Raw genomic sequence first — 21,191 nt, 5'->3', positions numbered from 1 at the left:
TAGAGAAAGGCCTCATGATTGCTATTCATATTTTTGGCAACCGTATTATGATCTAAAAAAGTGCAACGATTTTTCAAAAACTCTGCTGGCTGAACTAATGCGAGGACTACCCGTTTTTTAGCTTATAACTCTTATGCAACTAATTTGCGCTATTAAGGTTGCTTGCAAAACGCTATAGTTGTTGTGTTTAACAGGGATACAACGATTTTACGATATCATAGCTTTTTTTTTTCTATTTATTTAGAGACAAACAGTCATACACAATTTTTGATCAAAACTTATAGACAAAGCTTTAGAGATCACTGCTATAGTACATAATAATTTAGTAGTAACCTGAACACTATTATAGAGCTGTTTTATATTAGTGTTTTCGGCACATATTTATAGCATTTAAAAACGCTTTAGTAGTTTTTAAACCTCTATTATATCTCATCTTTACACGTCACAATAACTTTTATATCACAGAACTGTTATATAACAAGAAGAAGAAGGCGTCTTCTATCTTGCTTGTATAAGTTAAGGGGAAAGCCACAGAATGTGGTTACGTACAAAATATTTTTTATATGAGTATTAATGAAGTGACTAAAAAAATACCAGTAATATTAGTGATTGTAGCTCAGATTTATCATGCAATGATTTAATACAAATATAAAATCGTCAAGCTTTAGATATTAATCCATTCATTACTAGGGCCTTTTTTACAAGCACTGAAAAAGAAAACTACACTAATTACTACTACATAAAAAAAAAACTTATTTCTATTTAAAGAGTTTGTAGGTGATCACAGCAAAATTCTTACGGGACCCTAATTATATCCATAATGGAGGTGAATTCGTCATAACTGCTATACTCGTAGTTAACCTATAAAAGCGTAGCAACTCTGAAACTAGGCTACTTTATAGGACACTGTTTCGTATAACACGCAAGATGACTGACAGCGAAGGAACACTCGAGAAAATGTACCTACGTTACTATAGCTCGGCCGTGGCCGATAATGCGTTGGGCTTTCAATTGTACCGTTATAAAAGCGGCCAAGTGCGAGTCGGACTCGCGCATGAAGGGTTCCGTACCATTTGAGACGTATTAAAAAAAATCTACTTGCTAGATCTTGTTCAACATTTTACCACTTTGGACACACATTTTACCACTTTGGAAGTGTCTCTCGCGCAAACTATTCAGTTTAGAAAAAAATTATATTAGGAACCTAAATATCATTTTTGAAGACCTATCCATAGATATCCCACACGTATGGGTTTGATGATTTTTTTTTTTTTAATTTTATGACGTATTAAAAAAAAACTACTCACTAGATCTCGTTCAAACCAATTTTCGGTGGAAGTTTGCATGGTAATGTATATCATATATTGTTTTTAGATTTTTTATTTTGTTATTTTAGAAGTTACAGGGGGGGGGGGGGGACACACATTTTTTCACTTTGGAAGTGTCTCTCGCGCAAACTATTCAGTTTAGAAAAAAATGATATTAGAAACATCAATATCATTTTTGAAGACCTATCCATAGATACCCCACACGTATGGGTTTGAAGAAAAAAAAATTTTTTTTTAATTTTATGACGTATTAAAAAAAAAACTACTTACTAGATCTCGTTCAAGCCAATTTTCGGTGGAAGTTTGCATGACGATGTATATCATATATTTTTTTTAGTTTTTTCATTCTGTTATTTTAGAAGTTACGGGGGGGGGGGGGGGGGACACATTTTACCACTTTGGAAGTGTCTGTCGCGCAAACTATTCATTTTAGATAAAAATGATATTAGAAACCTCAATATCATTTTTGAAGACCTATCCATAGATACCCCACACGTATGGGTTTGATGAAAAAAGATTTTTTGAGTTTCAGTTCTAAGTATGGGGAACCCCCAAAATGTATTGTTTTTTTTTTTCTATTTTTGTGTGAACATCTTAATGCGGTTCATAGAATACATCCACTTACTAAGTTTGAACAGTATAGCTCTTATAGTTTCGGAAAAAAGTGGCTGTGACAGAATCGGACAGACAGACGGACATGACGAATCTATAAGGGTTCCGTTTTTTGCCATTTGGCTACGGAACCTATACTTCAAGTTGATATAAATCAAGTACATCAATGGGGCATAAAAAATAGTCTTGCGCTTAACATTTCAAAGTGTTCAATAATGTCATACACACGGTCAAAATGTCCATAGCATAATGATTATCATATAGCGGGTGAAAAGATAAGGCGAGCCACCTTAGTAAAGGACTTGGGCACTTGGTTTGATCCCCAGATGAAATTTCATCACCAGGTTCTTCAAACCTGCAAAGAGGCCCAAAAACGTATGGGTTTTGTTAAGCGGCAGACCAAGCACTTTTCAAATAGACGAGCTCTGGATCTGTTATACTATTCATATATCAGAAGTAAACTAGACTGTAACGCCATTGTATGGAACCCTTACGAGGACAAATATGTCCTAACTTAACAGTTGGAAAAGTACAAAAATGCTTTGCAAGATATTTGTTTAAGAAAATGTATTTTTACTATCCGTATCTGTATCCAACCCCGTACGTATTGGGTATGGTGGGATACCAGACACTTGAAGCTCGAAGAAAGGTAGCCTTGGTGCGGTTCTTTCTTCATTTACTACGAGGTCAGACATATAACAGGTACCTCTTAGCGCAAGTATCTTTCAACGTTCCACCTGTTTCAAGGCCCAATCTCCGTCCTCGTAAACTACCCTTACTCAACCTCCCGAACACCAGTACCAAGTCGAATTCCCACTCACCTCTCTACCGAGCTCTAAAGCTTATTAACGGCATATTGACCCAGGACGATTCATTGGACCTATTTTCGACTCCTGAACCGAGATTCTTAGCCACAGCCAGGCGCTATCTCGAGGCTATAGTCGCCCCGAGCACCATTAGCACTAATTAGATAATATAAGTACATATTATTTAAATTCTGACTAACTGTTTTTGGTAGTAATTTATTATAGTTATGTTATAATTCAATTCTTATATTTCTATGTGTCATGTCTGGTGTATACTGTAAGTGACATTATAAAAATAAAATAAAATAAAAATAATTGTTAAAGGATTTCCATAAATTTTCCATCTGAATTTTATGTTATTATATCATGTTGTAAAAATTACAAAATAAACTATCAAACTGTGCCTAAACATTTTTCTTTTAAGCTTTATTTTGTATTTAATCAGTTGAAAACCTAGGAACAGAACTTAGTAACCGACACCTAGTCGGTCAATCATGAAGTCAATTAGTGTAGAAGTATTATAATAAAGATGATGAACGAACCTAGTAGTACCTAGACTTATTTCAAATACATGTGTGTAAGTTGGGTGCACTACATTATATTAAATTGCTTTTCATATTATAGTTTGATATATCGTCATTTTGAATAACGTATTAAAAGGCATACATATTACCTAATCAACGACATACGTTATTCTTGGTATAATGGTTATAGGATATATTTACACTTCGTCTCATTTACATTACACTGCCATAATATTACATACTCTAAAACATATTTGATTTAACGTGACATTATATAATTAATTAATTATATGTAGGTCTTACTAGAAATAAATGGCTCCCAGAAAATTGGGATGCAATAAAACTGTGACCCCACATAAACGAACATCTAGGAAAAAGTGGGTTAGGTTAGAAGTGCTACTCCGTATAAAAATAATGTTTTTAATTATATAAAATATTACGTTATATTAAAATATAATATAACAAAACCCATTATACAATATGTCTTTATACTAGTTAAAAATTATATAAGTATCAAAATAGCCATGATATCAATTTCGGTTCAGATTAAATCATGATATTGTGAAATCAATGTATAATACTAATTACATTATAACAAGTCATACTATATGAAATGGCATTATGGCAAGTGTATGATAGTTTTATTGTAAATATATTTAACATTACACCATGTAAGTTGTTATATTTGATATAAGAACTTTCCCAAAACTGAACAATATAACGTTTTATTTTTGATGAACTTTCCTCTACACGTCATCGATAAAACCTCGAAAGTCTCGAGACTACCTAAGCCATAGCCGGTTAAACGTCTCATTGTGGTATTTTATTATTATAGGCTTAAGTCTCTGGCCTAAATGCCCACCCAATAATGTGACCCAGTTACCGCTTATGGCAATTGTTGAAAAATAACTCTTTGTATATAAACGTATTTTCTATTGACGCTTTTACGCCCTACTGTACCGGTCTTTAAAGCGGCTTGTGATCGTTGTAGGACTATATAACAATCGGTTTTCTAGCATGTTCCGATTACGTGGTCCAGTGTGCTGTCCGTGAACTGTTTACCGGATTGAGATAATAAATAACATCCGGCAAATGTTGAAACACCTGTGACTGGCTAGCCTGTGTAGTCTTCAATGGATATACCTTGACAATCCGGGGTACCGCGTTTCGCACATCGGACCATGAATTACTGACTTTGTGCACAGTATGGTAGATCCGGATATTGTGAATATTTTCTAGGGATTGCAGGAACGGTACTGTTTTTTTTTAAACACTGGGATTTTCGGTACCAGGCAAACATAACCGGGATTTCCCGGTACTTTCGGGATTGCCTTCACAAATCAGTTTTTACCTCCATTTCCAATAAAACAAAGCTTAAAATGACCATAAATCTTTCTCTAAAAATTGGTACACTATAAAAAGTACCATAGTGAAGGTACACACAGTTCTTTCTACGATATTATGTGTCTCTAAGTCACACAATCATTGCCTACATTAACTGTTATATGGACTGCATCTGCGTACTATACTACTAAATAATATAATTTGGTTTAATCCTTAACTATTTACATGTGATATTTTTACTATCTTTGTTGAAAAACATCGGCAACAAAACTCAATTGAAGTGTGGCTCAATCATATTATCAATTACACTTCCGGCCAAAAGTATAGAAACAAGCTTATACATTTTAATAGAAAAAGTGTGATTTTTTAAACCATGTAATATATACTACTCATTAGAAACAAAATGGTAAATATAATAGTAGAACATTTTAAAAGTAAATTACGCATATTACTCTAGTTGTGGCTATGATATTTGCCAGTTCAACTTTTTTAAGAGCAATAAAAAGGGTCTAATTATGTTACTTTTTCCTAATTTTTTTTTTAGTGATTTTGACAATATTTTAGAGTGTTTTGATATTTAGCGAGTATTTTTAACCTTTTGAGATATTAAAGAAAACAACCTTGTTTCCATACTTTTGGCCTTGGGTGTATTGTAAATGTGAAAAAGGAAAAACGACATTTAATAATCATTTTCGCATGCGTTCTAAATGGCAGGGATATATTGCCTACGTACATATAATCACACAATTATGAGTTTAATGTGGGCATGTCAATGTAATATTTTAATTCATTTTAAAATGTCATATGAGAGTTTCTTATGCCGTGTTCTAATCTTCAAATTAAAAGAAATATTTTATGAATACCTAACAAATTCTCTGAATTTTTTGCTCGCATTTAGTATACAAATAACAAATATTTGTAATAAATTATTTATCGTAGAAATACTTATGCTCTTAAATCCCGAGAATTCCCGATACTGATTACGGTGTTTCCCGGGAGCAAACCCTAGTATTTTCTTATGATCGTGATGTTTTAGAATATTTGTGATTGCTTAACCTTTTCAAGGTTAGGTAGCCACTAATAGTGTCAAAATAAACTCCTACGCGCGAAGTGAGCCATTGACGTCATTCAAGTCAGTTTATCTTATTTATTACCGTGCTCATTTCTCACGACACGGAGATTCAGTCGGAAAGTTTGAAAGTCGCTTACCAGTGAGTAAGTAAGTTGTGTATAAAGGTTTTAACTTGGCCTTTCAAAAAGGTTTTATGGTGTCCAAAGATTAGAATCGTCTTCGGCATGTCTTTGGTCTGAGCTTTATGTCAGATGATTGTCAAAAAGTCACTAAGTGTAATGGGAGGTTTAAATTGACTATGCCGAGAATGATTGCAAAAACGTTTCACTGCACAAATGCATGAATGTCTTTACGTGCTTTTAATAAAAATAACAATTCTGCCATTACGATATCCATTAACAAAAGTGAAAAGTAAGTGCATCGTTAGATAAGCTTACGTGATTGTGGCTGCGTACAGCGTTAATTGGTAAATGAATAACGGAAATGCTATTTTTACCGAGTAAGTATCATGCAATCATTACTGGCCATAATCGTTATGGTAATGGCGCAAGGTTCGCGCGGTTTAATGACTTTGGAATATAATTTGTGTAGTAAGTAGATATACAAACAGATGGATATTAACGATACCGTGGATGCTTAATAATTATATGTGAGCTGACAAAGAGGAAAGCTTTAGTGCTATTATTTATTCCATAAGCGAGACGTTTACTACTAACGCGAGTAGTTTCTTCATAAAAAAAACCTCCCCTTTCAAAGTCGGTTAAATATGTATGTCTGTGATTTGACGAATTATTTATTTATTTCCTTACAGAAAACTCAAACGTCATCTGTCTCCTTTATACGTTAATAAGATAGTATTAGTGATCGTTTCAAAAACAGCTTTGTCATTGAAACCAATTTGACCTTGACCTAGTTAAGCGGACCAGACGCTCGCGCCAAGTGGCTCGAGTCATTGTCATCGCAATAAGCTCATTGGAAACAATCATCACCAATCTGTATATCATTCGTTTATATAATAAGCAATAATGCATGTCCGTATTTTTTCTTATAAGGTCGCTTGGAGGCTAAACCAGTTTGGAAATTTTTCGTTGAAATAAACTCAAATTGGTAGAAAATAAACGTTGGAAGTCATTGGAAGGTCAGGAATGCGGAATGCATTTCATATTTATTCATAATAATCGGCGCCTCGTGCAAGTTTAACAACCACATTGTGTAAACTATGACTTCATCGCAGCCTTAGTGCCGTGTTTGACATGCCGTTTATGTACTTAGAACGTAGCAGAACCTTACTCGTGTGTTTTATAGTAGTTAAGTTTTATTTACCGTATAAAGTGTCGTGACTAAAATGTCCTTTCTTTGGTTACAGAGAACGAAGGGATCAGGAACGAGAGCTGTTGGAGAAGCAGCAGAAAGAAAAGGAGAGAGAACGGATAGAACGCGAGAGAGAAAGGGAAAAGCAAGAGAGAGAAGAGAAGGAAAGGAGAGATCAAGAGAATGCCGCCTCGAAACTCGTGTCGAGGCACTTCGAGGAATCTCTGAGGCTAGCCAATCAAAAGGTTTTTATCCTTAACATTTATCGCCGCCTTATCGGCCTCTTATGTTCAAACCTTGTTTACAATTTCTGTTTCTACGATTTCATGCGAACGTAATTCGATATGACGCAATGTGGGTGCGTAACTTGACATAATATCGTAAAGGGTTTGTTGTTGTCAACAGCGGGAACGGAACATGTCGTGGTCGCTGCTGAACAGCCTGGGGCCGGCGCGCGGCGCGGGCGCCGAGCACGAGCGGCTGCGCGCGCCGCTGCCCGACCGCGCCTACTACTCGCCGCCCGGCCACCCGCCCGCGCCGCGCCAGCCCGCGCCCACGGACTACCATCCGCACGCGCGCCTGGCCCTCCCCTCCAAACCGGAGAAACCCCCGCACCCCGCCCTTCCCAAGGGCGAACCTAACTTCACCCCCTACAACTATCCCTCCTACCGCGCTTATGATAAACTCAAAGACCAGCACCTACCGGCGCCGCCGCCGCTAGTGCCGGAAAAAAATTCTGTGATAGTGAAACACGACGCCAAACAAATCCACCTCGAGCAGAAGCACCCGTATCCGAGCAAGCCTCGGAGCGAGCCGTCCCCGCACTACCTTCCGTCACGGCCCTACCGGACGGGCCTGTCGCCGCATGCGCCGTCGCACCCGCATCCCGCGCTACAGACATCCCCGCACGCGGCGTTACCTGCGCAGGACAAGAACAACCGCCGGCCACTCTATCAACCGCCGCCGCAGCGCTCGCCCGCTGCTTACTACCAGCAAGCACCTGCCAAGCCGAAAGTGTCTAGCCCAGCGCCGCCACACATATACGGGAAACCGAGCAGCAACGCGCCTAGTCCAGCTCACTTCGCAGTCGCCGTGGAACCGGCGCTCCAATTAAGTAAAGCGGATCCTCCGCCGATTCCCTACCCCCCTCCGTCGGCATACTCGCCGGCGCTGCGGACGCGGCCGCCGCCGGCCGCGCACGCCCGGCCGCCGCGCCCGCACAGTGACGCGTCTTCCTCGTCCCCGTGCCAAACGCAACCCCTCGATCTCGGCGTCTCGCGAACGGATGATTCCGACCGGTTATCGCCAAGAAGACGGTGTCCTTTCGAATCCGCGGATTCGGAAGCGAAACGGCGGCGGCTAGAAGAGCTGCCGGCGCCAGAGCCCCTTATAGCGAGCGCCGCGGCTAGTGCCGGGCGAACGCCGCACGGCTCCGAACCTGCGCCTCAAGCACCGGGTCCGCCGTGCGACGTCCGTGTACCTTCAGCTGACGGGAGCGTTGAAACGCCCGAAAAGGCCGCCGGCGCCTCGCCAGCACCCTCAGTCACCCCCTCAGCGAGCCCCGCGCCCGCGACCCCTGTCCCCCCGCAGGCCGCGTCGCCACCGGTGGCCCCTGCGCCGGCGCCGACGCCACCCGCTCCACCGGCAACACCGCCGGTTACGCCGGTGGCAGACGTCGACACACCCGCCAAAACCGCTTCGCCCAATCCCAGGGACGGCTCCGCGCCGGTGCGACATCTAGGCAAGAAGGCCTGGCTCCAAAGACACGAGACCGCGCCGATCGGCGAGGGCGACTGCTCCGGGGGAGGCGGTACCTGCATTACGCTGCCTATGGCTATCAACAGAGTGTCGGAACAAGAGGACAATTCTAACTCAAATATAATCGTTCCTGTCGCCGCCAAGTCGATACAAAGGCAGACTGGGTCGCGGAAGAACTCTAAACCTAGGAAACCTAAAGAGATGAACGGTCGAGTCGAAGAGGCCGAGCGCGACAGCTCGAGTTCGGAGCGCGAGTCCACATCACCACCAAAGAGAAAACCGCCGAAAGCGAAGAGAAAAAAAGGCACGGTGCCGCGAAAAGCCGGCGACGAACCTAAAAAGAAGAAGGCTTCGGAGAGCGGCAGCGAAAGTGACAAGGAGAGCGACGATAAAGATTCGGACTCGGGGGCGAGCGGGAGCGGCAGTGGCAGCACTTCCAGCAAAAGAGGAGGTGGCGGCCGAGCCCGAGGCAGAAGAACGCGAGGTGGCGGCGGAGGCCGAGGCGGCCGGCGGAAAGACGAGCCCCCGCAGCGGACGCCGTCCACCGCACGAGGCAAGCCCGTGCCCGAGACCTTCCTCCAGAACGGCTCGTGCTGCGAGGTGGCGCCTCGCCTCGCCAAGTGCCGTGAATGTCGCTGGTCCCCCGCGCAGCGCGACAAGGATATGCCCAACATATTCTGTCGCTTTTACCATTTTCGAAGACTGAAGTATGCCAAGAACAGGCAATTAGCCATTGCTGGATTCTCAGATCCGTACAAAGATGCTGAAGAGGTAAATATCGAATTAAAACAATGTAATAACTTTGATATTTATTAGTTTATGTACCGGTATCTAATTTAGTTCTTTTTTGTCGTAGGAGGACAAAAAACTTTGGCTCTCATCTTCAGCTGGAGCCGCAGAATTAGACATAGAGATGAGTTGCTTCCTCCTGCGGGAAATTGGTGACCAGTTCTGTGAACTGCTTCAACAGGAAAAGGAGGCGGAGTTACACCATCAGAATGACGGTAAGAAATGTTTCCGTTACTTTACGTGTAATATAAGCTACTTTCTTGTTGTGTTGATTGTTTCATTCGTTATGGATCAGTACCGAGAACTTATTTCAAGTTAGTAAATAATTAGTACACAACAAACTTCTACAAAATTAATTTGACGCTTCATACACAGTACACAGTATTTAACACATTAGGAAACGTTATTAATATTATTATGAATGACATAGCTAGATTGTTAGAATTCATATTATTTTCACTTTAATATATAGTACTAGACAGTCTACTTGTAACGTTAATTTGAATAAGATATGTTGACAACCAATTCTGATACTGTCATACCAACATGACCCCGGTATATCCTTGTTTAGCTAAGTGGATTCTATTGTTATCTAAAAATAGGACGGTATACTAGTCGAGCGTTAGCTAGATGTGGGTCAAGTAACAGGTCCGCTTCAAGTACCGGATAGTAGCAATTAATTTATTAAGAGTACGTATTTGGCTGCCTGTTCACTTGATAAGATTACAGGGAACTAAAGGTTAGTAGGCCCGTGATAACGGCGCTCTGGAATTACTTCATTGATAAATATTATCAATTTATCATATATTTGCTTAGGCTATTGAAATAGACTGTGTGCAATACACAAATAAACAAACCTACAAAAAAATATGTAACGCCTTCAGAAATTACCATGGAAACAATAACGGTTTTCCGGCAGCATTTTAAACAATTCCCGACCATTTCTTTAGTACTTTAGTTTGTAAGAGCTAACCACGCTTTTAAACAGTGCCGCCTACCTGCTAAGATTAGCCTATAAATTTTAACCCAAACGTAGTTCGAAATTGTAGTTCTATTGTCGGATCGACTTGTGTGTTTTTATTAGTCATGTTGAGAGCGTTGAAGACAGTTAAGTTGCTCATAAAAAGTTTTATTGCCCTTTGTTCAGCCACCGCCCTTACTATGAACAAAGACTAAGTGTAGGTCGCGATTAATATAGAAGCACATACCTACTTTTAAGCCAGTTAATTATTTAATTATTTAGAAACTAATAATATTTACACATTTTTAGTTAACCTTCCTTTACTACGATAAACATTAATGGATGATTAAAAGGAAGTATATTGATTGTAACTTAAAAACCACATAATATAACACACACACCAGGAAATATTCATGTTTACCTGTTTTAATGTATTACCCTTAAAGGGTTTTGTGACAAAGCAAGCCTAGGTATTAGTATTTTTCGTTTGCTGCTGGTAAAGCTAATAAATTCACAGCTCTCGCGTTGAGGGATTCCGTTTCTATGCGATAAGAGAATTCACTAAGCAACCCGAACGAAAGCATTATAGGCACTATTATCAAATCCTACACTACAAGGGCATGAGAAATTATACATTTACATGAACCGTACACTGTACCTACTGAGTTTACTAAGTAGCGTATTGTGTTGTTACAGACAAGACGATAGCGTGGAAGCGTGTGGTGCAGGGCGTGCGAGAGATCTGCGACGTATGCGAGACGACGCTCTTCAACTTCCACTGGACTTGCGGCAAGTGTGGCTTCGTCGTCTGCCTCGACTGCTATAAGGTAAATTAAATATGTCATGTCTTTTTTATTTGTATTTATATACATGTTTCATAAACGTGCTTTGAACTGAGTTATTGCAATTGGGATAAGCGATCAGTTACCAGTCTAGATTGTAAACCATTTCTGAACCGCAATGCCGTAAATACCGACCATATACTACTACTGACTAGTTAGGAATGTTTTCTTTCTGAGATTTGTTCTGCTGTTGTTGGTTAGAAAATTTAGAGGTAAGATTCCATTGCAAACTAGGTAAATTCAAATAGTATGGTTCCCTAATATAAGTGTCCACTTTTCTATACAACTAATATGGCTACTTGGTTACTCAAGTTGGGGCACCGACCGACCGAACGCGCTCAGTTGTGTGTATGTGATATATGAAAGACATATTTTTTGTTGTTGCTGGTCACTAAAATGTAAAGGAACACATCACTGACATATTCTAACGTTACATTATTGTTGACAGTCCCGGACGTCTGGCGAATCAGCAAACACCACTAGTGAGACGAGTAATTCTTCGAATGCCAACTCAAACGTCGAAAGAGATTCGTTCGGGTAAGTTAAATAAATTGTAACACGTGTCATAAATGTAACCGATCGTTAATAGTACATTCCGATATTTTTCTTAAGTATTAGCCTGTTTTGTTAAACTTTCTCCAAATACTAACAATGGTTTCTACTGTTCATAGAACTTACCTGCTCCTTCATAGTTACTAATAAGCTAAAAGCGTTTTTTGTTAGTCTTCGTAATGTATACATAAGCAAACGAAGACGAATATGTTTTTATGCATTGTAACTAGGGTATTAGAAAGTCTACAACTAAAAATCAACTTCAGTCAACTCCCTGTTGTTTCAGAGTTGAAGTCTAAAACAACAAATAATCCTTACGGTGTACTCTGGACTCTAATTAAAGACGTCGTTACATGGCGGCTAATAGTCCACTCCAAAAAAGTAGAACATAATTGTCTAGAATCTAGATTGAGTAATAGTTGAATGAAGCTGAGCCGTGTGTGCGCCTGTTTGCAGGTGGTTGCTGTGCACGTCGGGCGGCGCGCACCCGGTGCGGCGGCTGCTGCTGACGCAGATCGCGGCGGGCGGCGCGCTGGGCGCGGCGGCGGCGCGGGCGCACGCGGCGCGCGCGGCCTGGGCGCTGCCGCCGTGCGCGTGCGGCGCGCAGGCCGCGCCGCCGCCCGCCGCGCGCGCGCGCGCCCGCCAGCTGCTCGTCAAGGTCATGCAGAAGGTGACGATCCTCCACTTGATTACATTATACATTACACAACACATTTTATGTTCTGCTTACTACTTTGTTAATAGATACAACAGCCTACTTGCTAACCGTTGTATAATAAAAAATAATTATTATAGCATGTTATTTTCGGAGTTAAAAGACAAACGAACATTAAACTATCCCGTAATCGCAAGAATGTTGGTTCTCATTTTTGGAGATGTGTGCTGAATTTTATTGCTTCTAAGAGAAAGGAACATTACTTAGTTACGTTGCTAAGTTGTAATAAGATCCCTAGTTCTCTAATTGTTATAATCGTTGGATAACGTTCGCACAATAGTTTTGTGTGCACAAGCTATAAAAAGGTAAAATACGGCGTTGTCTGAATAAAAGATTTTCTTTGGCAGAATTCATTTTTGTTTTCCTTAGATTTATTTAAGAAGTCTAGCCACTGAGGTTAATAATTATTTAAGTTTAGTTTCTAACTCAAGTTTGGTATCATTTTCAACTAAAACAAAGATGTAGACGTAGATTTCATTTAAATCAGTTATTGATTCCCCATGCAAACCTACACCTCCCTATTCACTTTTAAGGGACATATTTTGAAATAAAAACTAACCTTTGTTCTTCCCCGGGACTCCAAACTATCTCTATACCAAATTTCATCAAAATCGGTTCAACGGTTATTGATTACTCATACAAATTTCCACCTCCCTTTTCATATCCTTAAGGGTCTTTTTGAAATAAACACTATACCAAACTTGGCTGAGTATCTTAAATAAGATGCCTGCCTTTATGAACTGCACTTTCGACTACAATAGAATATTATAGATATTATATCCTTTCTGCCTTAAACCTATTCCAATCGAAAAATAAAATTTTGTGGTATGGTGATTACTGCTTATTTCATGCTTTTTTACTTTAATTCTCATTAAATGACACATGTATACGCAACCTGCGCAAAATTTTATTGCGTCTAGCAACAACATATTTCCCGATGAGTGTAAAAGGATAAATAAGCTCTTTCCTCACGTAAATCAATGCTAAAAGTAAATTGGCAGTAAATAAGTCAGGCATTAAAATGTTTATTTATTTATATTACAGAATGTGAAAAAGGAGGATGTGAAAGAAGAAAACGGCCCGTCCAACGGCACTTCGCCAATAAAGTCCGAGAACGGTAAAACGGGCAGCCCCGTTGTGAGCTGGCTCTCCGACATCCCGCTGAAGACCGAAAAGGAGGAGAAATCCGACTCCAGCTCCAGCGACTCCAGCGAGGAGGGCGGCAATTTCTCCACCTTGCGGGAACTTTTAATAAGACCCGCGCCCGACACGGCCGAACCTCCCAAGAAGAAGCAGAAGAAAACGAAGGGCGTCACCCTATCTACATCCGATGTGATATCGAGCGTCGTCGACGAGAAGAAAGGCGAAGACGAGGAGACCAAGCCCTTCGCTCTGTCGACGGTCGTGAAGCGCTACGAGCGCAGCGGACGCAACCGCGACGAGCTGCCCGTGCGGATCATGACGCTCACGGAGTCCAAGGTGCTGTACCCCGACGTGCCGCACGCCTGGCTGTGCGACGGCCGCCTGCTGCACCTCACCGACCCCGCGCACCCCGGCAACTACAAACCTTTCCAGGTAAATATCGAACGTCACCTATATTTACTTTCATCTAAATAAAATAATCCTGCTACTAATAATTCAATGATTGGTGAAAGTGACACGAATTGCATTTGGGTCTCGAACCATTTGTTTTGACGTGTCCAGAATATCATTAATCTTATTGTCGAGTACCATGACTTCACGCCATTCTAATTTTTTTTCTCTACAGTATGTGCCTTTCTACATTCTAATTTTATTTATATTTTCTTTTAGGACCAGTGGAAACGTGGTCAGCCCGTGCTAGTGTCGGACCTGTCCAATCTGCTGGACAAAGACCTCTGGAGCCCCGAGAGCTTCTCGCGTGACTTCGGCGACACGCGGGTCGACCTCGTCAACTGCGCGTCCGGGCTCGTCGTGCCCAACCAGCCGGCGCGCAAGTTCTGGGACGGCTTCGAGCTCGCCGGCAAGAGGCTGCGCGACGAGCGCGGCGCGCCCATGGTGCTCAAGCTGAAGGACTGGCCGCCCGGCGAGGACTTCGCCGAGCTGCTGCCCACGCGCTTCGAGGACCTCATGCGGGTGCTACCCCTCGGCGAGTATACTTCCCGGGCCGGCAAGCTCAACCTCGCCGCGCGCCTGCCCGAGTGCTTCGTGCGGCCCGACCTCGGGCCCAAGATGTACACGGCGTACGGCGGCGCCGGCGGCACCACCAACCTGCACCTGGACGTGAGCGACGCCGTGAACGTGATGGTGCACGCCAGCGCGCCGCCGGACGCGCCGGAGCGGGCGCGCGAGGCGGCGCGCGCGGCCGAGGAGGCGGGCGTGGACGTGCTGTCGCGGCGCCGCGCGCGCCTCAAGCCGCCGGCGGCGCTGTGGCACATCTACGCGGCGCGCGACGCCGACAAGATCCGCGACCTGCTGGTGCGCGCTGAGCTGGAGCGCGGCGCGAGGCCCCGCGCGCAGCACGACCCCGTGCACGACCAGACCTGGTACCTGGACGCGGCGCTGCGCGAGCGCCTGTACCGCGAGTACGGCGTGGAGGGCTACGCCGTGCTGCAGTGCCCGGGCGACGCCGTGTTCGTGCCGGCCGGCGCGCCGCACCAGGTGCGCAACCTGCTGGACTGCGTCAAGGTGGCGGAGGACTTCGTGTCGCCTGAGAACGTGTCGCGCTGCTTCGAGCTGGCGCAGCAGTTCCGGCGCTTGTCGCGGCAGCACTCCAACAAGGAGGACAAGCTGCAGATCAAGAACATCGTGTACCACGCCGTGAAGGACTCGCTGTGCTGCCTGGAGGAGGCGCTGGCGGCGGCGGAGTAGGCCGCGCCACCCTCTCCTCTCGCATTTGATCTCAACCTCGAACGTAACGTTAGCTAAGTTCCGCATTTAAACGTAAGATTGGGAGCGAGTGACCCGCGTTTCGTATGTAAGATGCCATTGTTAAGCGTCGCGTGGAATGTGTACCAGTTGTGTGTGTAAATGTACTCAAAATGTGATTTAGTCCGACTGTCGCGATCGGAGAATGTGCAATGTAAATTAGTCTGAATACGGTGATATTGTCGAGATGTGGATATCTTTTATGTTCCTTAATCGAAATACAAAATAAACTCTTCAGGTTATTTACGGCTTATTTGTAGTTCTAGTGATATGTATGTATTGTGTAAATTTTTAATTCGAATTCCATCGAGTACATATTAAGAAGTGTATACTTTTAAGTTATTGTATTGAAGTAAACGTATTCGCTCGAAGCATTGTACATTAAACACTGCGTGTAGATAAGTTTCTCCTATATTAGATTTTCTCAATTTGGTTAGTATGTTACAAATAATAGTTAAACAAGATATGTGACAATTTCTTTTGTCCTTATTGCTGTATTAGGCGAAAGCAAGTTTTTTTTGTACTGTGTATATTATGTACGGTTATAAGTTGGAATAAAAAAAGATGTTTATATTAGTTGTTCTTTTACTTTTAATTTACCCTGAATTATCATTTTGAAAGAACTATAACAGATCTATGTTCATAATTTATGAAAACACTAATAAAAGTACCATGGGCTACCTGACCTAGTTTGAAATTCATTACATCTTTAATGGTTATGGCACCAATAATGAAACGTACAAACCTGGTAAAAATAAGTATTTAACATCAGTTTTTTAACACTGGCAAAATTTGACCATAAACAAGTGAGTCATGCTTCATTAATTTCAAGTTAATTTCAGTCTATTTTAAAATGAATGACATCTTGTCGTCCCTGATTGGAGAAAAACATAGTTTTTATTGAATTATTTTAAATATACACGGTGCTCACGAGGAACCCGAAAGATTTTGAAAGTGCATTACTGATCACATTTCGAGACTAAAATGTCATATAAACTTTTCTGGATTTCGCCTAGTTTCAGAGTAAATACCAATGTAAAAAAACATCTTATCGTAACTTAGTGCAAAACGCCTTTTTGATCGCGATGATGCCATTATGGGGCGTAGTCTAAATATCCTTATTGATAGATGTCAAAAAGTGACTAGTAACTTTGCAAGAACTAGTTTTTACAAAAAAATCGTAAAAAAATATTTTCAGTGCCAGTTTTACCATAAAATTAACTTTTTATGTATGTCTCGCTCTGGTGGTAGGGCACAGCACAGCGGATGTCATTTCAGATCTAGAGCAGAGCCCAACTGGGGAAGTACCTCCACCTTACAGAAAATCGCAGCCAAATAACACTAGACCCTACTCATAGTGTTGTGTTCCTGCCGGTGAGTAAGGTTGCCAGAGCTCAACGAGGGTGGGAGGGGGTTAGGGTCGGCAACGCGCATGTAACTCCTCTGGAGTTGCAGGCGTACTTAGGCTACGGATACTGCTTACCATCAGGCAGGCCGTATGCTTGTTTGCCACCCACGTAGTATAAAAAAAAAAAAAAATACGTTCAAAATTTGAAAAATTTTTTTTGGCGAAATTTACTGAAACTCATATAACATTTTTTCCTTCTTTTGGCCTCAGAAGTACGTGGTTAAAATCTTTCGCTTTCCTCGTGAGCACCGTGTATACCCAATGCAACTTCTATGGGAAAAAAGCCCAAACCTACACATGCAATAATGTGCAAGATAAATTATCGGATTATTTTATCTTTACCGTTGACAGAAAAATATAGGGAACGTGTATGAACTGCACAGGAGAGTGGAGACCCCTGTTAAGTTTCCAGTCGTATGGTTGGTACAGTCACGTCTAAAAATATCAATACGAAAAATGTGCCAAAAATATGTATACATTACCTTTATACATGGGCAATAAAGTCGTGTATACATATTTTTGGTACATTTTTGTATCGATATTTTCAGACGACCATATGATATGGCAGCCAAAGAGCATAATATAATCACTACGTTTATGGTAGCTATCAGCGCCATCTAGTGATGACAGTACTGAACTATAAACGTAGAGCGGGATGTTATCGCTACTCAACAATAGGTGGCGTTATAGATATAGTTTGATTATAATACTTCAACTGTACCTATTATAACCATGATGCTTGAGACGGAGATCATATCATGAGATAGATAAGAAGTAAAGCCTGACCAGTAATATATGATCACGCGCCATATTGCGGAATTTCATTGGAACTAAACATTTCGTGCTAAACTGAACTGTTACTCTATACATGAAAATAACAGCGCCCTCTTGACAATGATCATATATTTCTGGTCGGGCTTTAGATAAGGTCCGACCGAGATCTCGGTCTCGGTCTCGGTCTCGGCATTCTCGGCCAAAAATTGGGCCGAGATCTCGGTCTCGGCTCTCGGCCAAAATGGGCCGAGATTCTTGCCGAGACCGAGACTAGGCAATAAGTTATCATTGGTGGATTTGAATTTACGGCGCACGAGCGCCCGTTTCTAAGCCACCCGTTGGTTGCATCGCCCGCTTGGTGTGACGTTTTTTGTGATTTTGATTGGTTTCGTACCCTCATTTTAAGCCAATTACTTATCAAATACGGCGTTGGGATCAGATAGGCTCGGTTGCTAGCAATGACTTGTTCTTTGGTTCTTTTCGTTTTGTGTTTGTGTTATTGCGGAAGAGATAATAAATGAGTGTATATTGTTATTGAGATGTAACTTAAATTAACTTGATGTGGGTGTAAGATGACACTGGATATTTTGATACTTAATATATTTTTGTTTACGGGAAAAGGTAAAACAGTAGGTAAGTACAAAACAATACCTGTGGCGGATTACTGTTGTGGAATATTGGACATAATTTCTTGCTAACTTTGCGGATGCTTCTATGTAATTTTGACAAAATTCGCGGTGTCGTTGTTGAGACAGGTTGATTTTCATTTAATGTGGCTTAACTTAATAGCAAGTCACTAACTGAACGTTAAACGACGAGCATTGTCACAATTTAACGGACCATAAAGGTGCGACCAGACCGCAGCTTAAAAAACGGTCACGATACGGAATCGCAGTGACGCGTCGTATGCGTACCGTTTTGACGCATGCTCCCCACACCGCTGCTTAAAATACGCTGACGCACCGTAAATTGATCTGCGTAAAAATCGCAAAAAATATTACACGGAGATCTTATGGCAGACACCACACCGGTGACGTAAAAGACGCAACTGTTTTGTACATAAATGCAGCGTTTTTTACGCAAAGATCTGCGAACAAAAAAGATTCGCGTGAAGCACGTCACTGCGATTCCGTACCGTCACCGTTTTTTAAGCAGCGGTGTGGGGAGCATGCGTCAAAAACGGTACGCATACGACGCGTCACTGCGATTCCGTATCGTGACCGTTTTTAGGGTTCCGTAGCCAAATGGCAAAAAACGGAACCCTTATAGATTCGTCATGTCCGTCTGTCTGTCCGATTCTGTCACAGCCACTTTTTTCCGAAACTATAAAAGCTATACTGTTCAAACTTGGTAAGTAGATGTATTCTATGAACCGCATTATGATGTTTACACAAAAATAGAAAAAAAACAATAAATTTTGGGGGTTCCCCATACTTAGAACTGAAACTCACAAAATCTTTTTTCATCAAACCCATACGTGTGGGGTATCTATGGATAGGTCATTAAAAATGATATTGAGGTTTCTAAAATCATTTTTTTCTAAACTGAATAGTTTGCGCGAGAGACACTTCCAAAGTGGTAAAAAGTGTGTCCACCCCTCCCCCGTTACTTCTAAAATAACAGAATGAAAAATCTAAAAAAAATATATGATATACATTACCATGCAAACTTCCACCGAAAATTGGTTTGAACCAGATCTAGTAAGTAGTTTTTTTTAATACGTCATAAATGGTACGGAACCCTTCATGGGCGAGTCCGACTCGCACTTGGCCGCTTTTTAAGCTGCGGTCTGGTCGCACCTTAACGCTGGAAAATTACGTTTTTGGGTTACAATATATAACTTTTTAATTTTGATTATTGCTATTGTACCTCTTTTTGTACACATCCGTATTAGAAAAACCGGTCAAGTGCGTGTCGGGCAACGCATAATGGAGGGTTCCGTACCTTCATACAATACAAAAAGCCAGACAAGCAAAAGAGCGAATGTTCGTGGCACTTACTTCGTTTTAATAAGAAAATATTCAAAAAAAAATTTTCTGAAAAAGTATGTATTACAGCTTAACCTTACTAAGATGCGACTTACATAATACACCTTCGTTCCATATATCATTATAAAATATATCGTATAGTTTTCGAGTACAATGATTGTGACATACGGACAGACACAAACAGACGGCAATGGCGAAACTATAAGGGTTTTTGCCATTTTGCTACGGAACCCAAGGAATACTATTTAATAGCGCTACGAATTGATCATGATAACTTTCTCTGATTGGTCGTCGAATTTCGACTATTAAAACATGTTGATTGCAAAAATCGTATTTTTTTCTTCTATTTTATAAATTCTCGGTCTCGGTCTCGGTCTCGGCCGAGAATCCCATTGAATCTCGGTCTCGGTCTCGGTCTCGGCCGAGACAGAAAAAGCGTTCTCGGTCGGACCTTAGCTTTAGATATATGAAATAAATTTTTAAGATCATTGTTTATTAGAGTAACGGCTACTTTTAGTATTATATTAAATATTATTAATTTTTCATTCAAAGATGGAAATCGAGTTAACTTGTGAATATTTAAAATAAAGTTGTTGACAAGATTGGTATGTATGTACTACCTATCTATGGCGTCGTGTGTTTACGCGTTATGGCACTACTTGGTACTACCTAGCTTGCTAGGTTTGGAACTGGCTGGATGCTATCTGCACCAGCAATCAAGGCAATTGCACTGCTGCTGGTCCAGACCGTTCAGACCACATCGGATCCACTGCCTACCTTAGTACATAAACATAAGACCTACTTACAACACAACAAGCTACCAAATAGGCTTTTTTTCTCATTGGTTCTGCATACACGTGGAAAATAATAAATCTCACCTCGCGTTCCATACGTTCGGATGTGAAAAAATCAACTTTTCAGGAGAGCTAATAAAAAATTGACACTTGTTTGCAAATATGTCACGAACGATGTGAACTATTATTTGAATTAAGCAAGGTCTTTGTATCTTTTATTCTAGATAAGTTATACTATCTAAAAATACAGTATTAATGCACATTTCTATGATCTGACTTTTTCATTTCTTCTAATTGAACAGTAAAATAGGGGCAAGTCGTATTCTTACATGCTTATGCTTACACTCCTTAAATATTTTACTCATAAGGTCATCAGTTAAAATCTAACACGCAGTTCTGGCACCAAAATTATAGACAAAATGTCGTATCTACATTTTAATAAAACTCTCAAAACATATCTGCATTTAAGATGCATAAGGTCTCAAGTCATTTACCACCATCAACGAAAACGAAACATTTGAGAGGCAAAACTATGAAAAAATTCGGATGTTAAATTAAGGCTTTATGCCTGATGGAAAAAATGATTATCGTCAAATCCGACCTTCTGTACTGTCTCTATCTTGGAAACTAAAAATAATAGATAGTGTCAGCTTATTAGAAAGAGAATGTGTTGAATCTTACTGTTATGTTAAAAAGTCATTTTGGT

At 41.2% G+C, this 21,191-nt stretch overlaps 1 protein-coding gene across 4 annotated transcripts in view; it reads left to right on the top strand.

The window, feature by feature from the left end:
• The window catches only part of LOC133522801 (lysine-specific demethylase 3A-like), a 269,204-nt gene extending 253,107 nt beyond the window's left edge, over positions 1 to 16,097 (top strand). For 2 of the 4 annotated variants that reach the window (XM_061858247.1, XM_061858251.1), the window contains 8 exons: positions 7,053 to 7,242; positions 7,403 to 9,526; positions 9,612 to 9,759; positions 11,202 to 11,332; positions 11,796 to 11,884; positions 12,356 to 12,569; positions 13,659 to 14,189; positions 14,427 to 16,097. In XM_061858247.1, the coding sequence (XP_061714231.1) occupies positions 7,053 to 7,242; positions 7,403 to 9,526; positions 9,612 to 9,759; positions 11,202 to 11,332; positions 11,796 to 11,884; positions 12,356 to 12,569; positions 13,659 to 14,189; positions 14,427 to 15,464 (4,465 nt within the window). In that variant the 3' untranslated portion in view covers positions 15,465 to 16,097. The remainder of the gene's footprint in view (positions 1 to 7,052; positions 7,243 to 7,402; positions 9,527 to 9,611; positions 9,760 to 11,201; positions 11,333 to 11,795; positions 11,885 to 12,355; positions 12,570 to 13,658; positions 14,190 to 14,426) is intronic. The other 2 variants (XM_061858250.1, XM_061858248.1) reach the window with 2 other exon arrangements.
• The last annotated feature ends 5,094 nt before the right edge of the window (positions 16,098 to 21,191 follow it).

Source organism: Cydia pomonella, chromosome 11 (assembly GCF_033807575.1).
Source record: "Cydia pomonella isolate Wapato2018A chromosome 11, ilCydPomo1, whole genome shotgun sequence".
Taxonomy (NCBI): domain Eukaryota; kingdom Metazoa; phylum Arthropoda; class Insecta; order Lepidoptera; family Tortricidae; genus Cydia; species Cydia pomonella.
This window is presented reverse-complemented; position numbering and strand designations above follow the sequence as displayed.